Raw genomic sequence first — 26,265 nt, 5'->3', positions numbered from 1 at the left:
AACACCCCTCAGATAGACTAGCATAGAAATGATGAGTCAAATGGGTTTTGTTTTGTTCCCCTTAGTAAGATAAAATAATTTCAAATGAAAAACAGAATATTGAAATATAGGAATCAAAGGTCATCTTAACACTGGAGGTGTGTCTGTTAATTGTTCCAGGAAAACCAGTTAGGCATATTCTGTGCTGAACAGATACACGTGGAAGATGGAATATCACCATGTGCAAGTAGAAACGCTGTTTGCTTCACTTGGGTAATGTTGGGGGCTTACCAAAATATGTTCTGGCACAAAATCTACCAGCATGAATGTTAGGAGGGTTCTAACACTGTGAGTGCTGATATTTTATGAATGTTTTATCACTGGCGAGAAAACAAGAAGTTTGCAATTGAATCAACAACATGTCAGACAGAAAAAAATATTAAAAAAAGAACATTAGTGGGAATTATTGATGTCCCTACTGTGAAAACAAACTGAAGTTAATAAGAAACTTGATCCTCTTAACTGATTAACAAAAGTCAAGTTTTAATTTCATAGCTTGTCAGTGCTGTTAACTTGAGCACTGGTTGTGTAGAGGGTACAGTATTGGGGGAAATTGCTGTATATTCAGTTACCCACCTCTTTTTTCGACAGCTTCAATGCACTGCTTTACAAACCACGGAACTGTGGAATTTTCACGTTCACACACTGTGTGCAGATGAGAGCCAAAAATTTGATCTGCAAAAGAAACAAAGATGAGCTTCATTAAAATCCAAGCTTGCGTTGTTCTTTAATTTGATTCTGTTTCCATATCCACTGAATGATGAAATCTGCATCTTGCATAGGAATCGATTTTTTGCTTTAATTCCAAAGTGTCTATTGCAGACATACAAAGACCCTAACTCCCTTCTCTGTGGAACAGGACTCCGGCCCCAGAGAAAGAAAACTAACACTCTGCCATCGATTAGGCAGGGATGACTGAGTAATTTATAGTCTCTCTGGGCTTAACTTTGTTGTCTATAAGATAATGACAAGGAATTAAGAAAACTTCTATAAAATAATTAATCTTAGCGAGTTAGGGTCTTAGTGTTTGAGAACAAATTTGTCAATGGTTATCAAAATTATGATGCTGTTAGTATATGTAGAAGATTCACCCTGTGGCTCAATGATATTCGAAGAAAGCAAGTTCCCGGAGACTTACTTTGAAGTGAATTTCTTCACATCTCTCCTGCCTTGAATGCCCTTCCTCTGCTCTAATCTAAGTATCCCCTTTCTTTTAGGGCTCAGCTCAGATGGCTCTTTCTCCATAAACTCTATCCTTCCTATCTCAGCTTTATGTCTCCTGTAACATAGGTTCTTTGGAATACCAGTTCTTCAGGATGTTAATAGGCGATGTGGGGGAAAAAGCCTGTAATCAAAATGGTTTAGCCACATTGGGTTAAACAAAGTTAAACAGGTTTCTTTCATGTGTACTTATTTTTAGAGCCTGTGTTATGCCAGTGTGCACTGGGAATCTCCAGGCGGGACTGGAGGATGCATTATTTCCCAAACTTATCTGAGTAAGATCCTTTTATTTCAAAGGGCATCTCTCCAGACTAATGTTTCCCAGAACACACTTTGTGAAATTCTAGCCTAGCCCTCTCATTTGGAACATGATTTATGCTACCTTGCATTGTGTATTTACACTTATAATATATGGAATGTATTTTCTCAAAGCAGATTCTGAGTGCTGCATTGCTTATATGTTCTTACGGTCACCAGTGCCTAGCACAAATGTGGGTCCATGGTATTCACACAAAGATTTTTTAAAACTGTGTTAAAATATATATAACATAAAAGTGTCCATTTTAACCACTTTTATGTGTACAGTTTAGTGTCATTAAGTACATGTGCATTGGTGTGCAACCATCACCACCATCCATTTCCAGAACCTTTTTAAACAGCATAGATGCTGATTACTGATAATGAAGCAAATATTTAGTAGGTTCAAGGGCTTCCCCTCTCGCACAGAATGAAATCCAATTCCTTAACATCACTTCCAAGGCAGTAAACGACCTGACCTTCCACCAATTAACTGATTTCATTTGCTTCCTCTCTACTCTCTCCCGCTCATCACTTGCCTGCCACCACTCTGTTGACGTTGCTGATTCATGTTCTGCCTCAGGGACATTGCACTTATTATTTCCTCTGCATGGAGCTCTACTGCCCTAGCTCTCTGATCAAATGTCACCTTCTTATTGTAGCCTTTCCTATCCACCTTTAAATAAAACCTGGCAACCACTGCCAAGAGAACTCTCCATGCTGCCCCACCTTACTTTTCTTAGAGCACTTTTCTCCACCTGATATATTAGATTGATATGTTTACTGGTTAGTTGCTTCCCTTGCTTAGAATGCAAAGCCCAGGAGAGTAAGGACTATTCCTATTTCCTTTATTACTGGATCCCCAGTAACTCGACACGTTTGGCATACATTAGAAGTTCAATAAATATTTATTGAATTATTGACTGTAAGACAGCATCTTAATCATCAGTGGAGGTCTACAATGCATTTAAAACATATTTTTAGCAGAAGTGGGGAGAAAAATATAAAATGCAGCATAACAGAATGCTAAACGATGCATTATTACAAAGGGGTAGTCAACATGGACTGTGGTGAGACTTCAAGAAAGTCACGATTTTCATCCATTTCTCAGAAAAGGTGATGGCTTGAATTGAGAACTTAGCAGAGAGGGAAAGAATTAAGGCTAAAACACCAATAATAATGTACTTCAATATGGAAATGTGCATTTTCTGCAAGAGAGAGGAAGAAGATAAACACAGTAAGATAGTGTAGAGAAGTGGGAAATAATCATAGGTATTTGTTTTGAATAGCTGGTCAAGTAACAAAGATTTGTTCAAAAACAGTGAGTCACCACTATAAGAAAGGATACAATAAAATATTACTTAAGAAAAATAATCCAAAACTTCAGATTTGATCATTTAATTTGGCCAGAGGTTATAGTCAGGGGGAATTGTTATAGAGTAGAAAATCCTTTAATAGTAATCATAATTCAAATGAATTTCACAAATATTTATTATCTTCTATACTTGTAGTGATGAAGTAGGCATATTAGGTTGTGAAAAAGATATCAAGAAGTCATAATACTGTAGGGCTGAAAGAAATAGTCAAATAATATAAAAAATAGACTATAACAGGTATCATAAAAGGTACTCAGTGCTAAGCAGGATGCTCTATAGTATCGAGTTTTTTGTGTCATGTAGTGCAGATGCGGTGTTTGGTGGGGGCAGAGTGGAGGGAAGTTTGTGAGATGCAGATCATTCCAAAAAGATAGATTCCTGAATGGAGTGGTGTTAAAATCTGGAGAGAGGTTTCTTTTGTTTGTTTATTTATTTTTTCTTCTGATAGGTAGATACAGGAAGATGAAGATGAAGGCATTCTAGTGTATTTACTGTTTCATTCACTCAGTTATTTACCAAAAAAAAAAAAAAAAAATTCTGAGTGCCTGCTTTGCATCAGGACCTAGGAATGGCACTGGTAATACAATAACCAAGACTCAGTTCCTATGCTCTAAAAGTTTCTTGTCTAGTGTGGGCATCATATAACTAAACAGGTAAGAACATATCGTGAAAAATACTATACCTGGGGGAGAACAGATGCAATGGGAGCATGTGGCAGGGCAATCTGAACAGCCTTGAGTGCACATGGAAGACTTCCCAAAGAAGAAATGAATCCTCGAGGATAAGTAAGACTTAGATTGGAGAGGTAAGAAAGAGGACAAAAAGGGCATTTGGAGAAGATGGAGGAGAGGCAAACAAACACATCAATGATGAGAAGAATGTGGTGTGCTGAGGAAAACATTCACTCTTTCTTATTTAGAAAAATCTTGATGTATTAAACTTTAAAAGGAGATGAAGATTATGTTATGAAGAGTCCTAAATATTAAGTCAGGTAGGTAATTATTTGAGAGTGTGCAAATACTATCGATTTCTTATACACACGCTATTCCCCTCCCAACTTCTTTCTTGTTTTTAAAGTCCACTCATAAGACAGAACCTGAAAATGTTCTCCATTGACTTCTGCTTCCCCTATAGCTTTAGTTAGTTTAAATTAGATAGTTCTAGTTGGTAAAATGTAAGGGAACATGACTTGGGAATCTACAAGAGAAGATTTTTTTCCCTGATAAACGGAGAGGGGTATATGAAGACATTCTTTCTTTCTTCCTTCCTGCTTTGAACATCACTGTGCAATCATGCAATGCCTGGAGCTACAGCTGCAATCTTGTCACCATGAGGCAAGAAGCTTGCAAACAAAAGCTAAACATGATTAAAAAATAAGGTACAAAAACCTGAGACCTCAACAATATTGTTGAACTTTTAAACCTATCCTAAAACACATTCTCTAGACTTCCTGTTATATGAATATAAAAATAATTAAATATAATATAAATAATTTTTAACTGGGTATTCTATCACCTGTAACCAAAAGATTCATAACCAAATTGGGGGCACAGATCGTGGGGAAGACTGAACACAAAGAGATTTGTTAAGAGGCTAATGTGATTGCTTGGGAAGACCAGAATCAGGATAGGCTTATGGTAAATTTAATCATCATTGAGAATTCATCTCATCTTCTCTGAATTAGATTCATACATTCACCACCTCTGCCATCTGACTGTGTAGTAAACTCACTAGCGTGGGCAACATTTATTTTCCTCATTTCACTGCTATAGGGCTTGGCCATATGACTTGCTTTGGACAACGTAGCATGTGTAGAAATGATGTGTCAATTCAAGACTGAGGCCTTCAGACACATTACAGATTTCTACTCATCTCCTTGCGTCTTCACTATTGCCAATACAAGAGTTTCCCTGGGTAGCTGCTGCCCCTTCAGTCTGGGCTCCAGAGTAAATACATATAGCACAGAACTGAGGTCAACCCTCAGTGAGGAGACAAGTCCAGTCAGACCTACAACTTAAAGCAGAGCTGTCCATTCAAGCTTGCCCTAAACTATCTGACCCACAGACACATGAAAAATAAGTGCTTTTTGCAGTTTGCCACTGAGATTCTATGTTTGTTTGTTGGGCAGCAATAGCTTACTGATAAAGATGATAATAGGAGTCTGGATTTTTGGTGATCTAAGCTATGCTGTGAGAATGAAAACAAAGAGGGGTGACAGGACATGGAAACCAAAACTGGGGAGCAAATAAATAGAGAAAAAAATCTAAATTTGGTTAGAACGTGGAAATATGCATTCGTTTAGAGTCAACCCTAAGGAGGAGTCTCAAAGGAAATTTCTCTCACCTTAAAATTTAAACTCATTATGTTTTATGTTATATTATGGCATTTCTTATTATGTATTCTCTCCAGATCAATTCAATTCTATTTAATTCAATTCAGCAAATATTTCATAAGCACCTACCATATGCAGGGCATTGTAAAGAATGCAAAGATTGACATTCATCCATAGCTACTATTACATGCCCACCATAGTCCAGACAGTGTGCTCCATCCTAAAGATGCAATGATCCATGAAGCATGATCTCCTACAGTGTAGGGGGAAGAACAGCTCTCAAAACCAGTTATAATATGATGTGATTAGTGCTATTGCAAGGGCGCTCAATAATAAATAGAGAAGATATATTTAGCCAGGCAAAGGTCAAAGTACTTTATATATTTTAACTGATTTAATCTTTATAACAATCCTTAACACTTTGGTGGTAGATACTATTACCATCCTGATTTTATAGGAGAGAAAGCTCAGGCACAAAGATATTGAGTCGTTTGTCCATAGTTACAAAACATCAGGCTCTGGGAGAAAAAAAAAGATAAGGACCTGAACTAAGACAATGGAGAGATGGGGTGATTCAGTGGGATTTGTAAACTGGATGCAGGAGGTGAGCCAACCCACCAGGCAAAGAGGACTTTCAGGTTTTTTGCTTGGTTGAAGGAGACTAAGATGCTGAAAACTGAGGGTTTGGAGAAGAAAAGAGAGATTGATATTTAGAAGTTAGGATAGCATTTCAGACACAGTAGAACACTGATGGGATATCCAGGTGAAATTCAGAGACTATTGCTGATCATAAGGAAAATGGCTTTCCTAGAATGAAACTGAGAAGCAGATGTTTGTGGTAAAGATTTGAAGAGAAGGTAAGAAGTAGAGATAGCAAATAGACTCCCTTTTTTAGAAGTTTAGTGGTGGGAATTCACTAATTATAAGGAAAGACGGGACTTGGGGAAAGATTTTCATTTGGGGTGGATAGGAGAGAATTTCGATTGCAGAGTGTTTCTGATTGCCAGAATGCTCTAGAGGGGGTGAGGTGCCCTTTTGGCTGCTTTCGGTTGCTATAATGCCTGGGGTGGGGGAGGTGTGCTACTGCCACTTACTGGGTGGTCCAGGTAAGTGCAGGCAATCCCTCACTGGGAGAGAAAACAATCCCTCCCTGATTGCCAATAAGGCCCTGGTGAAAAAAAAGCTTAGATATGTTGAACTTCATTAGATAGAAGGGAGACGTTTGCTTTCACTAGTTACCAGAAAGGTCAAAAAATTCCATCTCACTTATATCCTGCCTTTAAAGTGGCTATACTTACCCAAGAAGGTATGGCTCTGTAGTAGAAGGACCTAGCCTTCCAGGTAAACCTGATTGAATCAAAGGTTGTCATGTGGCCCAAGCTGGGTCAATGCAATTTGCCCTGCAAAAGTTTTAGAACTGGAACACTACAGCCTGAGGTGGTATCAGAGACACTACCTGCTCCAGGGATTTGAATTGAAAGGCTGTCTAGATTTAGACACTGCAGGGCAAAAGCAGCCATTTGGGGAGATGGTGATGTGCAATGAATGAGTGTTACTGAAGCTAATATGCAGAGAGAGAGGTGAATGAAACAGACACACCTCAACTTCTCACTCCCTGATGCCTAGGCACCATATATGGTTGCCATGGAGGTGCATTAGAAGTTAGAGGGAATTTCAGTTTAATGCAACTAGACAAATTTGGTTAGCACATGGATACAGCATTGTCTACAAGGTTTCAAAGAGGGCTTACAATCACAATAGAAAGGACCAGCCTTGGGAAAATAACTAAATGAGACCCCCTGTTACAGATGATGCTGGTTAGGAAGAGTATGTTGTACGTCTGTTGGTTTTGCTGGCCCTGGAACTATTCTTCTATCCTCCGGTAAGAGCACCCTGGTTTTCCTTTGGGGATGATACTTTCTCATTCTGCTGCCATTTATTTTGAGTAGTGCTGACCTCACCAGCTCCAGCTCCAGGGATGAACATGCATTTCCTCCCCCGGCCGCAGTTATCGGTTCAGACATGAACACATGACCCAGTTGGATCTGGGCAAGCAAATCCTGAGGCTTCTTTTTTTTAGTGCTACTGGGAAAGAGGAGCCCTCTTGCTATAGGAGTTGGTAAACTATGAGGATATGAGTCTAAGCTTCTAGAAGTTATATTGCCAGATTCTGGGAAAACATACTGGAGAATTAAGCCAACAGAGTGGAAAATAGCTGAGGGATGGAGGAGATAAAGATTCGATAGCATTTTGTGCCCAGAGGTCCAGTCATGCTTGAAGCTATCCTTGTCCCTTGGACTTTTCAGTTAAGTAGTCCAATAAATTCCATTCCTACGTTTGCAGTTTGTATATGTTTCTATCAATTACAACTAAAAAACAACTTGACTACAACATTAGCCTTCAACATTACATGGTGAATTATATAACGTGGAGGAGATGGTGTTATACATGAAACGACTTTGCAAAGTCAAAAGTGCTATCCAAAGGAAGTAAATAATAGAGATTTAGCTTAGACATCATTGTCCAATTTAGGGGCTGTTGTAGGATTGCCACCCATCTGTAACTCTGATACAGTCCAGAGTTTGATACACCAAGGAAGACCATTCAATTATAGGAATGTGTTTGAACCACAGAACCTTCTATCTTAAAACCGTGTAAAGTAAGGGGGAGGGAGAGAGAAGGTGTTTTGTTTTCTTGGCAAGCATTGATGACCTAGCTTTTGCCCCCTAAACATCCATGCTTGCTAGGCTGGCACAACATTAAAGATTATTTCTGCTTTTCCCCTCCTTATGGCATTCCAAAAAAGGGAGCCATCCCAGAACCCTGAGCTCCCGGCTCCCCATCTATAGTCCCATCTGTGGGCTCACTGGTAATCCTTTATTCCTCTCTTAACAACTTTTTGTATTTAGAAAACACCTCTTGCTAGGGGTGCCAATATTTTCAGAATGCTCTGCAAATGCCTATGGCCTTGGCTGGTGTGATCATTACATCTTTGTTCTCCTGCTTCAGCGCTTGTACCAGGGGTGGCAGGCAACACACTGGTTGGAGAAAATCCATTTTCTGTAATTTTTCTTTGAAAGCATCTTTTGGTGAGAAAAACAAATAGACCTTCCACATGACTGCACTTACAAATCATGTTGTTTACATAATGAATTAGAGTTTAACTAGGGAATGGTGGTTTTTAATCTTTAAGCTCTCAAACTTTTGACTGATTTAGTTAGTTCATCAGCATAACCAGGTTAAGCCTCCCAGATCACAAATTAGCTTCATTCTCCCTCATCTCTGCTATATATTTTTTGACAAAAAATGAAAAGAACACCCAGTAATGGGATCCTTGTCAGTTAGATTCCAAATGAATCAAAACTATGAGGAAAACTACTCAATAGAGGCAGTTAAATGTTCAAATAATGTGACGGTGTTATCATCATTTACGTAGGGAGACAGTCTCCACATGCTTTTCAAAATGATGTTATTCTGCTTTCAGGACAGAGGCCTATTGAGGCCACTCTAGTGAATTTTAAAGAAGAAAAACAAATTACCTAGAACTACATACATGAAGAAATAAAGAGGGGAAGAGAAAACAACAACAAAAAACTGAACTGTTTGGACACACACACATATTGGATAATTATTTTGGTAAGGAGGCACATTCATCAAGGATTTTGGCTACAATAGAAAAAAAAATCCACTGTGGCTATCTTAAGCAAAGAAAAATTTATTCAAATGATGGTGAAGGATGGGGGTAGGAGGAAACTCAAAGGATTTACTGAGAACTAAAAGTAATTTATAACTGAATCACTTTGCTGTACACCTGAAACTAACACAACATTGTTAATCAACTCTACTCCAAAATAAAATAAAAAATTAAAAAAAAATTAATTTGTTAATTCCTCAAAGAAATTACTGGAGGCGAGGGACCAGTCTTAGAGATGTTTAATCCAAGGTTCTCAGGAGATCCACAAAATAAGAAAAAGGAAATAGAGCAACTGCCTTGTAACTCTGAGAGCTGGGTCAGGATGCTATTTGCATTTTCACCTCCACCACCAGTACTGTCCTAGTGACTTCTGTTCATCAATTACTCGAGATCTGAAGTTCCAATAGACAATGTCCAATGGGGTTGAGATTTTGTCTAAAAAATGGGTTGAAATGAGAAAAAAAACAGTCCATGTAGCTTCCATAGTAGGTAGCATTCACTTGGAAATTTTCTCCCTCTGGACTGCCACACACATGGGCAGATCATTTCCCAATAGGTTGCTACAAGGGCAGGGCAGTGGAGAGTGGAGGGCTAAAATAATATTCTCAACACAGGTAATTTCAGCAATTTAACTGATTTCATCTTTGATTTTAAACTGTAAGTGACATTTGGTTTTCCTTTTGGGAGTAGGTTTCCAGACCAAAACTTTCAGATTGCTTATGAGGGAATCATATTTCTATTCTTGTATTTTCTCCACTTCCATTCTTACATTTTTCTCTTCCTCACCTTTAAAATACCCACTATATGAGCCCCCATCATATAACTTTCCCACAACTTTACTGAATAGTTTTGGAGAAATAGGTGATTTAAGTTAAGAACTATAGTTTACTGATGGCTTATGTCTTTGAATTAAGATGCGGAAAAATACGTTTAATGCTAAAACACTAGCACTGAACTTAATCTGTCTTAAGTGCTTCGGAAGGTACCGTATTGTCTTATGATGCCTCAGGGCTTTGATTAAAAATATCAGCTATTGCTTTTTGTTACACAGATATCAAAAATTGGGCTGATACACAGTTGAGTCTCTAATATACACTGAAAGTAAATCTCTCTCATTGCCTTGTTTACTTGTGATTTCTTTTCTCCTAAGAGTCAAGTACAGGGAAAAGCTTAATTATTTTAACTTTTAGGTAGCTTGGAATCTAAATAAATAGGAATTTAAAGTATATACACTTCTGTGTATAGTTCCTCCCACATGTTTATTCATATTTTTGGATCTCATCTACTAACAGACTTTAAAGTCGCTGGTGGAAAATGATAATGTCTACTCTGGAAAGACTGGCCTGGAGGAAACTGGCTTAGGCTCTAGGGGGATCTTCTCAAACAAGGGTAGGCTGGGGTCTGCAGCTTCCAATAGATGTTGGACAGTTGGCTGCAAGGGTGGCATCCTTTGACAAGATCGGCCCAAAGATGAGTGTCAGAGACAGGCTAGCTGCCATCCAGACAGTATGGTGAGTTCTTCCCCAGTCCTTTCCATGTTTTCTCCTTCTTCCCTTTTCAGGCTTCCAGCCGTCTCCACATTTCACCATTTCACCCTCAACCCCAAACAATGCTTCTATGAAGTACTTTTTGGCCCCTTGTTTTAAGCTCCTAAGCTCATTAAAAATAGATCTCAACTCAATTTTGGTCCAGTTAATGCAATGGACACATTGGTGGGTCCACTAGTCAGGAAGGAATTTGTATCTTAAGTGAAGAGTTTATTAACCCAAATGTAACAAGGAGAATAAAATTTTTCTGTATTTGTCTCCCCTAGGCAACACTTTGCCCTATACTTCTCCTTACCTCTGCTTACCCAGAGCAACACAATACATAAATTACACACATACACACACACACCCTCCCCTTATATGTGTGTGCACAGAATCACAATACTAAAGAGAATGGTTTGACCAAGTGAATGTTACTGCATTTTTGTATTCATCCATTCAATCTATCCATCCCTGAATATTTTTCAGTGCTTTTGGAGGATGGAATAATGAACAGAACACTCTGTCTTTACACAGTCTGTATGTAAATGGGGGAAACAAACACATAAAGACATTAACATGGAATGCAATGTCAGATGGTGATAGGTGCTATGAGAAAATAAAGCATGTCAGGGACATAGAGAGTAAGAGAGAGGTGTTGTCAGGGCAGACATTTGCTAGACAGTGGGGTTGAGCAGAGACCCAAAGAAGTGAAGGCATGAGCCATACCAATGACACAGGCAGAGCATTTCATCACAGGAGTAGCAAATGGGAGTAAGTTGCGTACCTTGGAGGAGCAGCAAGAAGGCCGGTGTGGCTGGAGTGAAATGATAAACAGGAAGTATGGCTGAGGATGAACCTGATAAGGTAGCCTGGGGGACAAAGCAGGTAGGACCCTATAGGTCACAGGAAGGGCAACAGATATTATTTTAAGTATGATTTTATTCTAAGTAATTGGAAATTATTGAGCAGGAAAGTGACTTAAAGTGATTTATGTTTTTAAATGATCTTTCTAGTTGCCATGTGGAGGCTATATGTAAGGGCGTCAGGAAAAGAAGCAGAGAGGCCAGTTGGGGGCTCGTGAGATAGTCCAGTGAGAGATGATAGTGCTTAGGTAGGGTGGTAACAGTGGAAGTAACTGAGAGTGGTTGAATTTAGAATATATTTTTAAGATGGGATTTGTTGATGAGAGTAGAAGAGACAGAATAGCATGGAGGGTGACCCCAGCTGACAAAGAGCAGAGGTATTTCCTGAGGTCGAGAGCACGTGGAAGCCAGGAAGCCAAGGGTTGCTCTAGGTAAGTGTGAGATGTCTACCAAACATCCTAGGAGATGTCAAATAGTTGTTTGAACATGCAAGACTAGAGTTTCAAGGGTCTGGAGTTTGAAGCTGAAGTACTAAGTTTGGAAAGCTTGCAGATGGAATCTGAAGCCACAGGGCTGCAATATTTCAGCCCTGGAATATTTGAATAGTGCTCAGTAGTCTGTGAAGGAGAAGGAAGAGAAAAGAGAAATCCAAAGACTTAACGTAGGAGTAGCCCAACATTGTGAGGCTGGTGGGAGGAGCAGGCTCTACCAAAGGAGCACCCACGGGCATAAGAGTTTCCACAAGAAGGATGAGAAATTGTAAATAAATAGCAATTCTAAAACCACTGAAAGATTTCATGTCCTGCTTCCTTTCTTTCCTACCCTCTTTTAGGCAATAACAAAGCAGAGCAAAGTAAGGTGATCTCTATCTACCAGAGATAGTTCACAGTCTCCTTGGAAGGTATTAAAATATTCAACCAATGAAATTATAGTTTGGGGATAAAGAAAAGAGAGGACTAATTCAGAATGAGGAAGACAGGGATGGAATTACAGAGTTGGTAACTTTGAGCTGGAGGACTAAAAATGAATAGAAGTTTACTATATAGAGTAAGCTGGAGAAGAATATTCAAGGTGAAGGAAGCTTTACACAGTAGAACAAGACAGATGTAATTTCTTCCTCTTTCCTATAGAAATATATGTATTTCTATTGCATCCTATTACATTCCCTTCTGGATGCCAAGTGAAATATATATGAATGAGTGAATGAATGAATGAATGAATGAATAAGAGAAGAGAATGTATAAAAGAAAGTGACTTTTATGTAAAGATTGTGCCACAGTCACTTGAGTATATAAGAAATATATTTCAGTTTAGTTTGCATTAGTGCATTTTGGATGACTGACATGGCCAAATTTTGCTTAGCAAAGACTGATTATTTATATTTTAGGTTGACAATACTTTCTGTTTTTCCTTTGCCTGTCCTCATTTTATTAGAATTACACAGGGGTCTACAAAAGGAAAAGGGAATAAAATTCAAAGATGTCAAACTTTGCTACCTTAACCCTATTTGTGTACATTTTATGTTTTTAAAATAGAAAACTGTCCATGGAATTCAACTGCTCAAGCACACAACTTACTGCAATTATTCTGAAATTAAAACTTTTATAGGTTGGTTTGTCTGCTTACTTTACTTAGTAGGAACTCCACTGCAGTTAAAATTACTGTGAAATCAGTACTTTTATTTCTGTTTGAGTGATGAGACTAAGAAGAAAACTTGATACATAAAATTTATTCAGATATTTGATTGAATTAATTCTAAATGATTTAATAAAATTACCTTTTTAGCCCAAACAAATATGGACTAAAGTTGGAAATGTCATTCAGTGATCGATAAAAGTTGAAAGTTTCTTCTAGGGTGGAGAAGGCGTGGAAATTTTGACTCACTCTGGATTTAAGTAAAATCTAGGAAAGAACAATGTACTTTTCCTAATATCGGCATAGATTTGTTAGAATCCCAGGTGGTAAGACTTCAATTTATTTGCATGAATGCATAGTTCAATAAGAAAAGATTCAAATTTAGTTGGAGTAAAACTGCTTAATGATTTCAAATATTACGTGTAATATATTAATATAATGGGTTTGAATATCTATAATGGAGTCTCTTTCATTTGGGTCTTAAGGGTGTTCTCACAGCCACTAATGCTGAGTGCTAGGTATATACTGAAGCACCTAAGAGGAAAGCACTTTAGGTTAAAAGCACTTTCTCTTCTCAGCCTCGGGTTAAAAGCTATTTCAGGATTCTGTTAAAGGCATTCTTTGGTCCTCAGCTTCAGCTTAAAAGCTGCTTTGAAGAAAAGTGCTTTGAGGCAGGTAAAGGATTTTATAATAAACCATATTAAGAGCTGGGGAATCATGTGGCTCTGTGGAAGTGTTGGCTAGCTCCATGGAGGTGTGGTGTATACTCTGCACAGGTTTGCCTGTTCCCTGTGGTCCACTGATTATTTTATGCAAAGAAACTGAAAAACATTTCCAGGAATATAATTGGAGAGAAGGGGTTATGAGCCCAAATTTAGTAGCCCATGATGCACACATTTCCGAAAACATTTTGTCTCTTTTGGGTTTCCAGTCAAACACGGTGTGTATTTCTTTTTCAGCCCTTACTGTAGAAAGCAACTATGCAGTAACATTTCTAAAACACCTTATCCTGTCCCGAAGCTGTCCACAGAACTGAGTAAATAGATATCTCCCTGGGAGATGCACTTTGCATATTGCACATGAAAATGCAATATCAGTTTATTTCATACTCTTTATTTATATTACTTTCCCAGCTAACAGGGCCTCCCATGGGGGGATGGGCACACTTAAAGATAAAATGGAGTACCTCAGTTGGGTCTGCCTACTGAATTGGCAGAATGATGGTCACCACCCAGATGTCTAATTGCAGGTATTGATATTCGTTGGTGAAAACACAGTGACTTGAGAGGAATTTTGAGCTTGTGGAGGTCAATGGGAATTCTGAGAGATGGCAAAATGGTTTATGTAACCCAGCTGAGTCCCAGGGAGTAGATCTGAGTTCTGTTGAGGAAAGGGCCTCAGACAGAATGGAAAGAAGCTGTTTTCTCACTTTGTGAGATTCAATGCCTAAGCGCTATTGCTTCAGGACCTAAAATACCAAGTGAAACGTGCAGGTGGCTGGGGAGAAGAGCATTCTTACTGTTTTCTCTGGAGACAGACTGAACCCAGAAATGCAGTGGAACCAGAGGAATCAAAGCACTGTATGGCACCCAGAAGTTTTTGTAGGTTTGGAAACTCCTGGACAGTACCTAGGCAGTGAAGCAGGCATCGACTGGAAGATGCTGGCTGCCTGTGGCCTGGTGAGGTGCCTTCCTTGGCCAGTTTGTAGGCAATAGGGTATCAAAGAAGAAGAATCAAAGGAGAAGAACATGAGGAGGGCAGTTCTCCTCAGATGTGATACATTCCAGGTGCTCCCAGAAATAGCTAGGGAGAGCTTGGAAAGAGAGAAAGGCTGAATTGTTATGATTATACAGGTGGGAGCCATAACTTGTGATAATTGTGCCTTAATGTCGGTGTTACTTCACTCATATTCACAGGCTGCTGGGGCATGGCCCATTGAGGTTATATAGGAATTAAGTAAAATTAATTCCATAATATAGCTTTCTAATACAATCAGCCCTCCACATATGCAGGGATGCAGAACTGGCAAATACAGAGGAACGACTGTACTATGGCATTGTATATACTGGACTTGAGCATCCTCAAACTTTGTATCTGCTGGGGTCCTGGCACCAATCCTTTGTGGATAGTAAGGGACAACAATATATATTTTCACTGGTCTTTTAAAATGGAGCCAAGTTGGCAGGGTATGGACATGAATTTTTTTTTTTTTTTTGATATAGAATACTTCTTCCTAGGCAGTGTCTAATTTTGAAGGAAGGAATCTTGCATTATACATCTTCATGGGCCCAGTATCCAGCCCATCACTTACCAAATGGTGGATCCTCAATAAATGTTCATCAAACAAATAAAAATATATAATGGGTACTGAATGAATAATAAAATTGCTTATAAAATAAAGTACAAGCTCCTTAGCCTGGCACTATGCAAAACACCTGCCACAACGACTTCTCATCAAACCCTCTGCATTTCATCCAAGCCACCATTCCCCATGCTTTCCTACAATTGGGCACCTTGGATGTCTTACCCATTTCCTCACATATCCAAATGCTCTAAGTCAAGATTAAGTTCAAAGACCATAGAATAAAATAAATATTAATCTTACCCACACTTTTTCCACTTGTAATTTTCCCAAATCTATAGCCTGAATGCCCCTTGAAGCATTTGACATTTGATATATTATGCCGTATTTGTTGTACATTTCCCCCCTCACTCACTTCTTGGCAGATTCTGCTTTATGTAACTTTGTATCCTCTTAGAACATAGTGATTTAGAGAATATGTATGAGTAGGCAATATGAAAAACCATCAAAGCTTAAAGAAATGCAAGCATAGTTCTTTTGCGGTACGTGGGCCTCTCACTGTTGTGGCCTCTCCCGTTGCGGAGCACAGCCTCCAGATGCGCAGGCCCAGCGGCCATGGCTCACGGGCCCAGCCGCTCCGCAGCATGTGGGATCTTCCCGGACCGGGGTACGAACCCGCGTCCCCTGCATCGGCAGGCGGGCTCTCAACCACTGCGCCACCAGGGAAGCCCAAGCATAGTTCTTTATTCTCGTCATTGGATACCGCATGCAATGCTACAAGCACAGCGTGAAGCACACAGAATGCTCAATATATTGGCTTTTTTAATGCAATGTCACAAAAATCTCACCATATTTTATCTGGTTTGCAATTTTCAGAATACCTACTCTGCATTCAGGACAAGGTGAACTTGCAATATGCAATGCAATAGTAAGAGTAGAATTAGGAGTATAAGAAAGGATAGTTGTTACTTGCTATGCTGATTGTTCTTTATACAGTATCAACATTCCTAAAAGGCATTATCTGGAAAGTGTTAAGACAGAAAATTTCATTACCTTGCCTTAATTCACAAAAAATAAGTAGCAGAGCCAAGACTAGACTTCAAATCTACTTCAAAATTCAGCCATCTTTAGGGCTTAATGACTGTAATACATTGTTTCCCTGAGTAAAGTAGAATACATATAGCTCTTTCAAATAGCACAGTGAGAGTTTGTCACTACTATCTCATCACTTCACACCACATGTCTCCAGACCCAATAGGGAAAATAGTCTTTCATATATTTCATTATTTCAAGTGTTCTTTATGTACTTAAATATCACACAAAACTAAGTACAGTTTTGTATTCAAGTATCTCTTTTTCCCAAGAATGCACGGCATTGCTGCGTTTCTTGGAAGATATTCTTGGAGTCTAGGATTCTAGGCTGGTGATAATGGAGCCAACAGCCTGGGACCCTTGTCCAGCAGAGGCTGCCTCAACCACTCCTAGCCTCCAGATGGTGTGGCAAATGGATTAGCACAGACTCCTTCTAGCAGATCTCAGTTGAGTGTCTGCCATTTAGCTCAGTAGGCAAAACTGAAGCTCAGTACACATATCCATGGCAGCTTCTCAGAATCAGAGAACTGCATCTGGGAGACAAAAGCCTCCTCTGGGCTTTTGGTAGTGCTCATACTATAATAACTGATTGTAGGAACAAATGGCTTTGGATTATCACATGGAAGTGTTTTCCACTAGAACTTTACACAAAAGTACTTACTGCCTTCTCCAGAATTCCTCAGATTAGATGTCCCATCTCCCTAACTTTCTCCAATGTGCTATTTATTCTCTATCTTCTTTCTGGTCCTGGACCAGGGTTGTGGTCTTTGTTTCTCCCACTATCTACCTCCTGCCGATCAGTCCCCTCTGAGGTCACAGTTCCCTGGCCAGGGTTTCTGCTTCCCATTCTGTCCTCCGCGATGCAGCATGAGACAGGCATATATCTACTAATGTAGTGCCCTGGTATGTGGCACCGTATGGTCACATTTGGAAAGCTTATATTCCTATACTGCATAGCCACCCTTGAAATACTTTCTCCATATTACTGTGGCATCTTGAGTTGAACATAACCTCACACACAGATGTAATTGTCTCTCCTCTTGTGTGATGGACAGTTTATTTCTAGCCAATATTACTTTTCTTCAATATTATTCATTCATACTATAAACATGTGATCTTTCTGATTAAAGAGGTATGCATACAAGTGTGTACATGAATAAAAAAAACGTATGCTAGAGAATTTGAGACATCTGACATCACTGGGAATACTGCCTTTGATGAAGAGAGGATCTAACCTTGCTTTTTTTCCCCCTAAAATGTTTGACTTCTTCAACTGGTAATTATGTAAACAGATTTATAACCAAAAAGGGCTCTCAATTCCTCTTTTGACATGTTAATTGTTTCTAAAAAACATTAAGTGAGGTCCTGTCAAATTCTTTACATAATATTGAATGTTCTCCTATGCTAATTACTCTTTTTAAGATGGAAAAATTGTAACATGCTCAGGGCTCCAGTGCATTTGAAATGTAGAGTCACAAAAGATGTAAATACAGTATTTCATTGTTCAGAGAAGGAACGTATGAAGTGGTGCAAATGATGAGGGAGTCTGGGTGAATAATGGCTTTTCTGAAATTTAGATTATTTGGAATATCAAGATACAAAGATATCCTCAAGACATTATTTCCAGACCATCTGCTTTCTTACTTCTCAGCCTCTAGTGCATCATAGATTCCACCGTTGTGAGGTTAACTGAGGCCAGTCCTCTTCCGCCTGCATCATTTCTTTTCCTTCTATGAGTCTGAGTTCCAAGTTCAAAGGGATAAGTTAGGAGTGATATATTCAAGTTAATGACCCTCACATGTGTTTAACTTGGACGACATCTCCTCTAAAATCTCCCTCCTGTCTAATATGGGTAGATAAGAAAATCATTAAAAAATTGGAGCTCAACAACTGCTGAAAGAGAATGAAAATTTCTCTCCTTTGCTCTTACATTTCTAAGGGAATTAAATCTTATGAAAATGTCAAACCTTGTAACAACCTCTTAGATGACTATCTGCACGAGTTATCCATCACAACACAAAGCATGATTCAATGGCTGGATGCATCTCAGGAAGGCATCAAGTTAGGCAAATTTAGGTTATAATTTGGGGCAAAACTTCAGCAGTAAATATATAACAAACTTTCTTATAAATATTGGCCAAATATATACGACTTATTTTGCCTTAAAATTAGAGTCTCCTTTATAATTTGATTATCTTCATGTCTGAACATATGTATCAGTATCCACTGACATTATTGTCAAATATATCTAAATTTCTTAGTCCACTAATTGTAATTAACACTTGACATTGCTACATATTTAGGGTATGCTAGCTGGGCACAATGTTTTAGTTTTTCTTTTTAAAATGTATAGGTGAAATGGGTACATGATATTTGGCTTTTTTTTGTGTGTGTGTGGTACGCGGGCCTCTCACTGTTGTGGCCTCTCCCGTTGTGGAGCACAGGCTCCGGACGCGCAGGCTCAGCAGCCATGGCTCACGGGCCCAGCCACTCCACAGCATGTAGGATCCTCCCGCACCAGGGCACGAACCCGTATCCCCTGCATCGGCAGGCGGACCCTCAACCACTGTGCCACCAAGGAAGCCCGATATTTGGCTTTATATTCCTTCAACAAACCCCAACTTTATTATTATAGATTGATGTTCTCTATCAGTTAGCTATACAAAGTGCTTTGAATAATTTTTAACAGACTATCAAAGGTAAAAAATACTAGAGACAATTGAAAATAGAATGGAGTTAGGTTACAATATTTGATAGTAAAGGCACTGAACTCTCGGAAAAATCTAAGCTGACCAAGACATGTATAAACAGATATTCCTTTCTTATAAACTTCTTTAAATTTCTCTGTATTCTTTTCTTTACTAGGCTTTTTCCCTAAGCTACTATAAATTGTCAAAGTACATTTTCATAAATTTTTTTAAATTATATGAGTGTTGTTGATTTGAGGAGGGGGAGAAAAGTTTTCTTATTTCTCTTTTGTGTTTTTTTTTTTTCCTGTGTGAGAAGAAAGTGTTCAGATCATCTTTTTAAATAATGAAAATAATAATAACTGTTCCCAGGAGAATAAGACAGCAAAGAAGAGGTTTTGTTGGACTTAATCTGTGATAAAGCACTTTGGTGCTTCGGTTTTTGCGAGTTGAAGAAAGAGATGTACACAACATTTCAACCCTTCTATTATGACAGTTTATGCTTCCTGTACAGCTTATCTAACTCCAATGCCTGGGAAATAGACACGATTACCACCTTATGGAATGCTGCTTAACTTTAAATGTTCCCTACAGACTAGAAACCCACTTCATCAAAATTTATCTCAGTTTCTCAGGAATTATTTCTTCTGTAAGCTTCTGAATATTCCTGTGCAATTTTAAAATTTAACCCAAGATTGCTTAGACATAACTATGATATAAAAAGACAGAAAAAATTCCCACACTAAGGGAGTTTGTTCACAAGAGTTCCTGTGAAAGAGCTGTGTCCTATGCCCATGTACACTTTAATCACTCACTCTTTCAGCTGTTATCAATTTAAAACCAATGAAACTCCCACACTGAGTCCATTTGAGCAGTCAATTTTAATATCTCAAGGCATCTGTAGTTATTCTGAATTGGCTGCAAAAGCAGAACTAACAAGTTAAGCTCTAACCATAAGTCGACATCAGGCTGGTAAACCATTCATCAAACACAGACAGTTAGTCAATACTCCAGTATGAAAAACCAACTAGCATTTTTAAGAAGAGCAATATATTCATAATATGTTTGCCAGTCTGGTTTGCATTGCTTCCTTAATGGCTGTGCATTTAACTTTCTAGTCAACAGGGTGCTTCTTGCACTGCCAAGGCAACATGTTTGAGGGAAAACTGGTCAGTCTTCCCATGTTTGGGTAATATTTTTACACAAGAATAAAAGGGATGGAGGAATGTGCCTTTTGTGAATAAGAATCTAGAAAGTGTCTTAATAGTTGCTTTTTATAAGAAAACTCTTTCAACCATATGTTCTGGATCTTTGAGCACAGTCTCCACTTCAAATATTATGTCACTGTCAGGCCATGTGTCTCAATTTTGTGTTTGGAAAATATGGTTGCTTGAAATACCTCTTTCTCTCCCAGGAATGACTCCATGACAGGATTGCTGCCTCCCATAGAGAAAAGACAATGAAGAAGGAGGAGTATTCAAACAAGATCAAGGCAGTCATCACTTCAATCAAATTATTTCCAAATTTCAGGAGCTCTGGGGGCCTTGCGTGAGGGGGAGTGAAGGGTGTTTATGACATATAGCTGCCTATTCCCAGAACTCTTTTATGTACTTTTATTTTATCTTCAAAAAGAAAGGACATATTAAAGAGAAATATCTAAGGAGGAACAATGCTACATAAAGTTTATGTTTTCAGATCTGTTGCCCCAGAAAATGCTTTGATAAAACACACTTAGAGCAACATAGTCAATTTCAAAGGAAAGTTGGGAGATATACCTCTCCTTATTGCAATTTGACTAATACTGACAGTCCACCAATTATGAATATCCAAATTCTGATACGGCCTCTTCCCTCTTTCCCAAAGAGGAAAATAGAATATGCTGGAATAGCACTTCTGCCACATACAGTTATTTTTCTGATGACTAAATTTTACAGAGGCTGGTCAAATTTCAATGTCTGTAATCAGATAGGGTAACAAGTCAAAAGAGATATATTTATACTGAACAAAATTTGCCCCTCCCCCAAATAAAATGATACAGTTCTTTTTTTCTTTATGTTGGGAATTTGTGGAACATTGCTGATTTATAATAGAAATGAATTTGAGGGGAAAGATTTGTAGGCCAGACTGTCGGTGATGCTAAAGGAAATATTATAAAAGAATACTCTCTTAATCTTAGGATATGTCTAAATGAATTGCTGATATTAATATTTCCTGTGCTTGTAGCAGTCCACACGTCTGCTGAATGTGGACCCTGATGAGGAGATGCAGGTTGGGAGAGCTCTGATATGTACCATCTTTAGAAACACATTCAACATACATATAATGTGGACTCTCAAATCCCAATCATAGCATGAATACCTCCTTTCCCAAGCACTATGAAAAATTCAATTCATCTCACTATAAATGAAGCATTTATTCACACATTTGTTCAAATTATCAGTCTGCAGGTCAGGAAGAAATTCTGCTTTCTGCTCCCTCAGTTATCCACCTCACCACAAAAAGAAATCAACGGCTAGTATTTTGTATAAGCAGTAGAATTATAAAAACTACAAAGGAGAAAGTGAAGCGCCAGCAGTGGCTTTGGATACAGTTCGTATAGTCTACTGAGGTCCTGAAAAGCTAACAAGAATTAAGCTGAAGAATCTTCCACTGTCTGTGAGCTGGGTTTAGGAGTCATGAGGGAACTATGTGGTACGAGAACACCTGCTGGAAAACAGCAGGGTATCAATAATAAATGCTAACCTTTAAAAAGGGGATTCTTGTGAACACTGAGGAGAGCCCTGCATCTTTCTCTTCTCTTCAGGTGGTTGCATGGAGGAAAGATTTAGGATGTGATTAGAGGATTGAACGGGTCATAGACCACCTCTCCAGAGGGCAGTGCAGCAGCCTCCTGGCACAGGAAGGAAATATCACATTGGCCTGACTTCTGGTCATCTGCAACTAGTTGAGGATATGCTTCAGAGAGCATATAAACTTGGGCTGGTGCAATGTCAGGGATGGGGAGGGGAGGTTTCCTAGCCTTTATACAGTCTACACACACACACACACACACACACATACACACACACACACACAATTTGAGTTAGAGCATGCTTAAAACATGGTTTATTATGAAACAAAACCTGTCTCTACCTGTTACTGTTTCCTTACTGGCACTCATGCTGATTTCTTCTTATTTTAAGGAAACTTGTCAGTCCTTAAACTGGAAGGCTTAAAGACAGTATTTTGAACTGGCACTAGGATTAGACTAACCCTGTAGAGCATGCCAAAACTCTGGACAATCTTTTAATGATAGATAGTCCATGGAATGAATAAAACCAGCATCTACTGCCAGGGCAAGAATTAACATGGGTTTTAGAGGCCACTGGCTAACAATAAAATGCCAATATGCTGGTTGCAAATCAACTGGGTCTTATTCATTTTAAATTCTCAGCATTTAGCATGCCTGTTACCAGGAATCCAGTCAGCTTTAGGGTTTATGCCTATTATCTGGAACTTTCTTTTACCTAAAAAAACACAAAGATCTTGAGGACTTGACACAAAGGGAAAGTAATATAATTTAAAGGAAGAAAAAATAACAATAATAGAAAATATTATTATTTGCAAATATACAAAATATAGTAGGTTATACCAGGAAATTACTGGTAAAACCATTTTGTAGGTACTAAAAATCAAGTATATATAAGTCACCATCTCAAATAATATATTCTAACTAATCCTGTGTGAAAAGGTCTCCCTCCATAAGAAAATAAGTTCTTGAACCTCAGGGAAACTAATTTATTATTCTGGCTCATTCTTTTCCTGCTTACCTAATTCACTCCCATTTCTGGACCTCATTTTTCTCCTGTTGTTCTAAAGTTATTTTGATTTTAATATCTCATAATATCAGGATCATTTCCTCCCTGGATAACAGGCTTTTAAAAGACATGGGCTTAACCTGCTACCCAGGTGTACTTTTTTCTCAACATTTGTCACCTTTCATGGTGACCTGTGTTTTATTATTGAACAAAAGCTAGCTATATGGTACTCTGTTACCAACACATTAGCTCCCAAGAGCCTTTAAATAACAGAAATTGCCTGGGAACTCTAAAGGCAGAGGAACCAGGAAGCTTATAGGCCAAGATAAAGCAGCTTAAGGTTGGCTATTAATTTTGGCTAATATTAAATCATGACACAGCTCACACGTAAGGATCACAGTTCAATTATGAACCATAAAGAAGTTTAAAGAAAAGAAGATTTACAAGATATTTTTAAGCACATTAATGCACATTGTGGCAGTTGTGAGAGTATTTCAGGCCCAAGCAATGATAGACCCATGCCCCAGTACATAAATTCAAATATAATTATTCTTAGACTAACACTGATAAAGTGGCAACTTGGAGCATACCTCTACTCAAAGGTATATTGCAGTGTTGTGCATATATATTTTGCTTAAATTAATGATGTGACAGGAAGGTTACTTTGTCATACATTAGTTCTAACAAATTATTTTAAAAATACTTTCCTCTTAATGATTTTGCTATTCATAAACATAACTGTGGAAACTTTATGGTTGATAACTTGTACCTGAAACTTGGATAGCAAAGCTTTCTTTACTTCTCAATATAATTGACATCTTTTACAAAAGTACTGTGATTTAAAGGACATTATTTTCTCATATGACAAAAACCTTAAATAATTAGTTGTGTGGGTAATTATTAAACATTCTAGCAATTAGAAGACACCATGTAAATGGGTGTAGATAGGAAAGAAAATGAGCTCATGCCCATTTGTGTATAAAGAGTACCATGATACAAATTACCCAAAAAGATAAATATGAGACAACTGCGAATGATCTTTATACTTTCCTTAAAGTAAGTGAGTTACTGCTGACTTTCCTTGACACTTGTTTGGATTGATTTCTCATACATTAAAAGAATACTTGGGAGAATGGTTTCCTAGGGTCATCTTGGCCATGATTTCCTCCATAAACATAAGTAAGAAAAGAAAGAAGCAGGAAAGAAAGGAAAGAAAGAAAGATGAAAACAATGAAGCAAAGACAGAAGGAAGGAAGGGAGGGAGTGAGTTGCTGAATGGTTAAGATAAGCTGGGCACTGTGTGAGATTCTTTACATATATCATTTCATTTAACTTTTATGATATAAATTTTGTATATCAAGAAGTTGATAACCAAATATTAAATTATATAGCTGGTAAATGATAGGATCTACCTTTAAACTTAGATTAGTCACATTCTAAAGCTGCTCTACTTTCAAATAAATTCAATTTTCTTAATTGTAAAATAGAGCTGAAAATTTTCTATCACCACAAAAAATTCTATAAAGCCTGATTCAGCTTATCAAGAGTATATAAGGCATACGGTAACCAATGGAAATATTTGATATTTGAGACAGGTGTGGTAGTCCCTATAGTCACCCTACAGCAAAAACATATCATTGACAAGCTACTTCTACCCATGTATGCAGAGTTCCAGCTTATCTTTTTGGAGCCTCATTCTGTAATAAGAATGGACAACCACGGCCCACCAGATATTTGAGTCAAGTCACTAATGTGATGGAAATAGAATGAGAAAAATATATGAACGAAAGGAACCAGATGAAATTGATGATTCAAAGTAGAGAAAATTTTAAAATAAAAAAACCTAGGGGCTTCCCTGGTGGCGCAGTGGTTGAGAGTCCGCCTGCCAATGCAGGGGACACAGGTTCGTGCCCTGGTCCAGGAAGATCCCACATGCCACGGAGCGGTGGGGCCCGTGAGCCATGGCCGCTGAGCCTGCACGTCCCGAGCCTGTGCTCCGCAACGGGAGAGGCCACAACAGTGAGAGGCCTGCGTACGGCAAAAAAAAAAAATAACCTAAAAGTACAAAACAACAAATTTTAATTTATATCCTTAGATAAGTTAGAAAAAAATATAATCTATTTTTTGTTTTCTCACTTATTCAATTAATTAATGTTTATTGAGTGCTAAGTGCCATCCTCACTATTGGGAATAGGAGTAGCATGGTCAAACAAAATTTTTGCCTTCATAGCATGTGAGAGAGTGAGGTATGCAAGAAAGAACAGAGAATAAGAAAGACAGCTAGAAAATTGAAAATATAATTGCTTAAGTAAAAATAAATTAATATAAAGGTGGAGGGGGGGCACTTCCCTGGTGGCACAAAGGTTAAGAATCCTCCTGCCAATGCAGGGGACACGGGTTCGAGCCCTGGTCCGGGAAGATCCCACATGCCACGGAGCAACTAAGCCTGTGTGCCACAACTACTGAGCCTGTGCTCTAGAGCCCGTGAGCCACAACTACTGAGCCCATGTGCCACAACTACTGAAGCCCACGCACCTAGAGCCTGTGCTCCACAACAAGAGAAGCCACCGCAATGAGAAGCCCGTGCACTGCAACAAAGAGTCCTCGTTCACTGCAACTAGAGAGAGCCTGCGTGCAGCAACGAAGACCCGACACAGCCATAAATAAATAAATAAATAAATGAAAAATTTTTTAAAAAGGGGGGATCAAACTGAGAATTCTTTCAGAACATGAGAAAAATCAATCCTGATGATCTAATACTCACATCATAAAGATCACAAAAGAGGAAATAGAGAAAACTGATGGGAGAAACTTATTAACATAATAATAAAGAGAAAAAATTCCAGAGCCAAAGAGTCATTGTTCTTCAAGTTGAGTGCCAAGCAGAATAAATTTTAAAAATTCTGCCAATATACATTATCTCGATTACAGAATCTCAAAGACAAACAAAAACCAAAAACAAAAAAAACCCTCAATGTTTCTGAAAGAAAAAAATTTTAAAGTAACAAGAGTAAGAATGGAAGCTGCAACTCTGTATTCTAGAGGCAACGGGATTTTATGCCCAACTAAACTATTGATTAAGTGTGCCTGCATCCTGAAGATATTTTTAAGCAGTCAAGTTCTCATGTTTCCTAAATGAGTTACTGGAGTTACATAGAAATAGAAGAAACTAAAGCAAGAAAGAAAAGCCATGTGATTCAGAAGACAGTGAATACAACTCAGAAGATCAGTGAAAGGAAATCACAGGGTGATAAAGGTGAAGCCTGGAAAGCAACCAATACAAATGAAGTAGGATGATGGAAGGACTTTAGAAAACATTCTGGGGTAAAAACCAGGGAGTCACAGACTAAAGTATATAGAATGTTTAATTGAGAGGATTAAAGCCTTTGAGGATGTAAAGG

The 26,265-nt window shown here is 38.4% G+C and overlaps 1 protein-coding gene across 1 annotated transcript in view; it reads right to left on the bottom strand.

The window, feature by feature from the left end:
- The window catches only part of ARHGAP15 (Rho GTPase activating protein 15), a 591,169-nt gene that overhangs the window by 229,085 nt on the left and 335,819 nt on the right, over nt 1–26,265 (bottom strand). Inside the window, exon 9 of the mRNA XM_060106959.1 lies at nt 616–714. Coding sequence (XP_059962942.1) covers nt 616–714 — 99 coding nt within the window. The remainder of the gene's footprint in view (nt 1–615; nt 715–26,265) is intronic.

This window comes from Mesoplodon densirostris, chromosome 8 (genome assembly GCF_025265405.1).
Source record: "Mesoplodon densirostris isolate mMesDen1 chromosome 8, mMesDen1 primary haplotype, whole genome shotgun sequence".
In the NCBI taxonomy this organism is placed as follows: Eukaryota; Metazoa; Chordata; class Mammalia; order Artiodactyla; family Ziphiidae; genus Mesoplodon; species Mesoplodon densirostris.
Note: the sequence above shows the minus strand (reverse complement) of the source record. Positions and strands in the feature narration are given on the sequence as shown.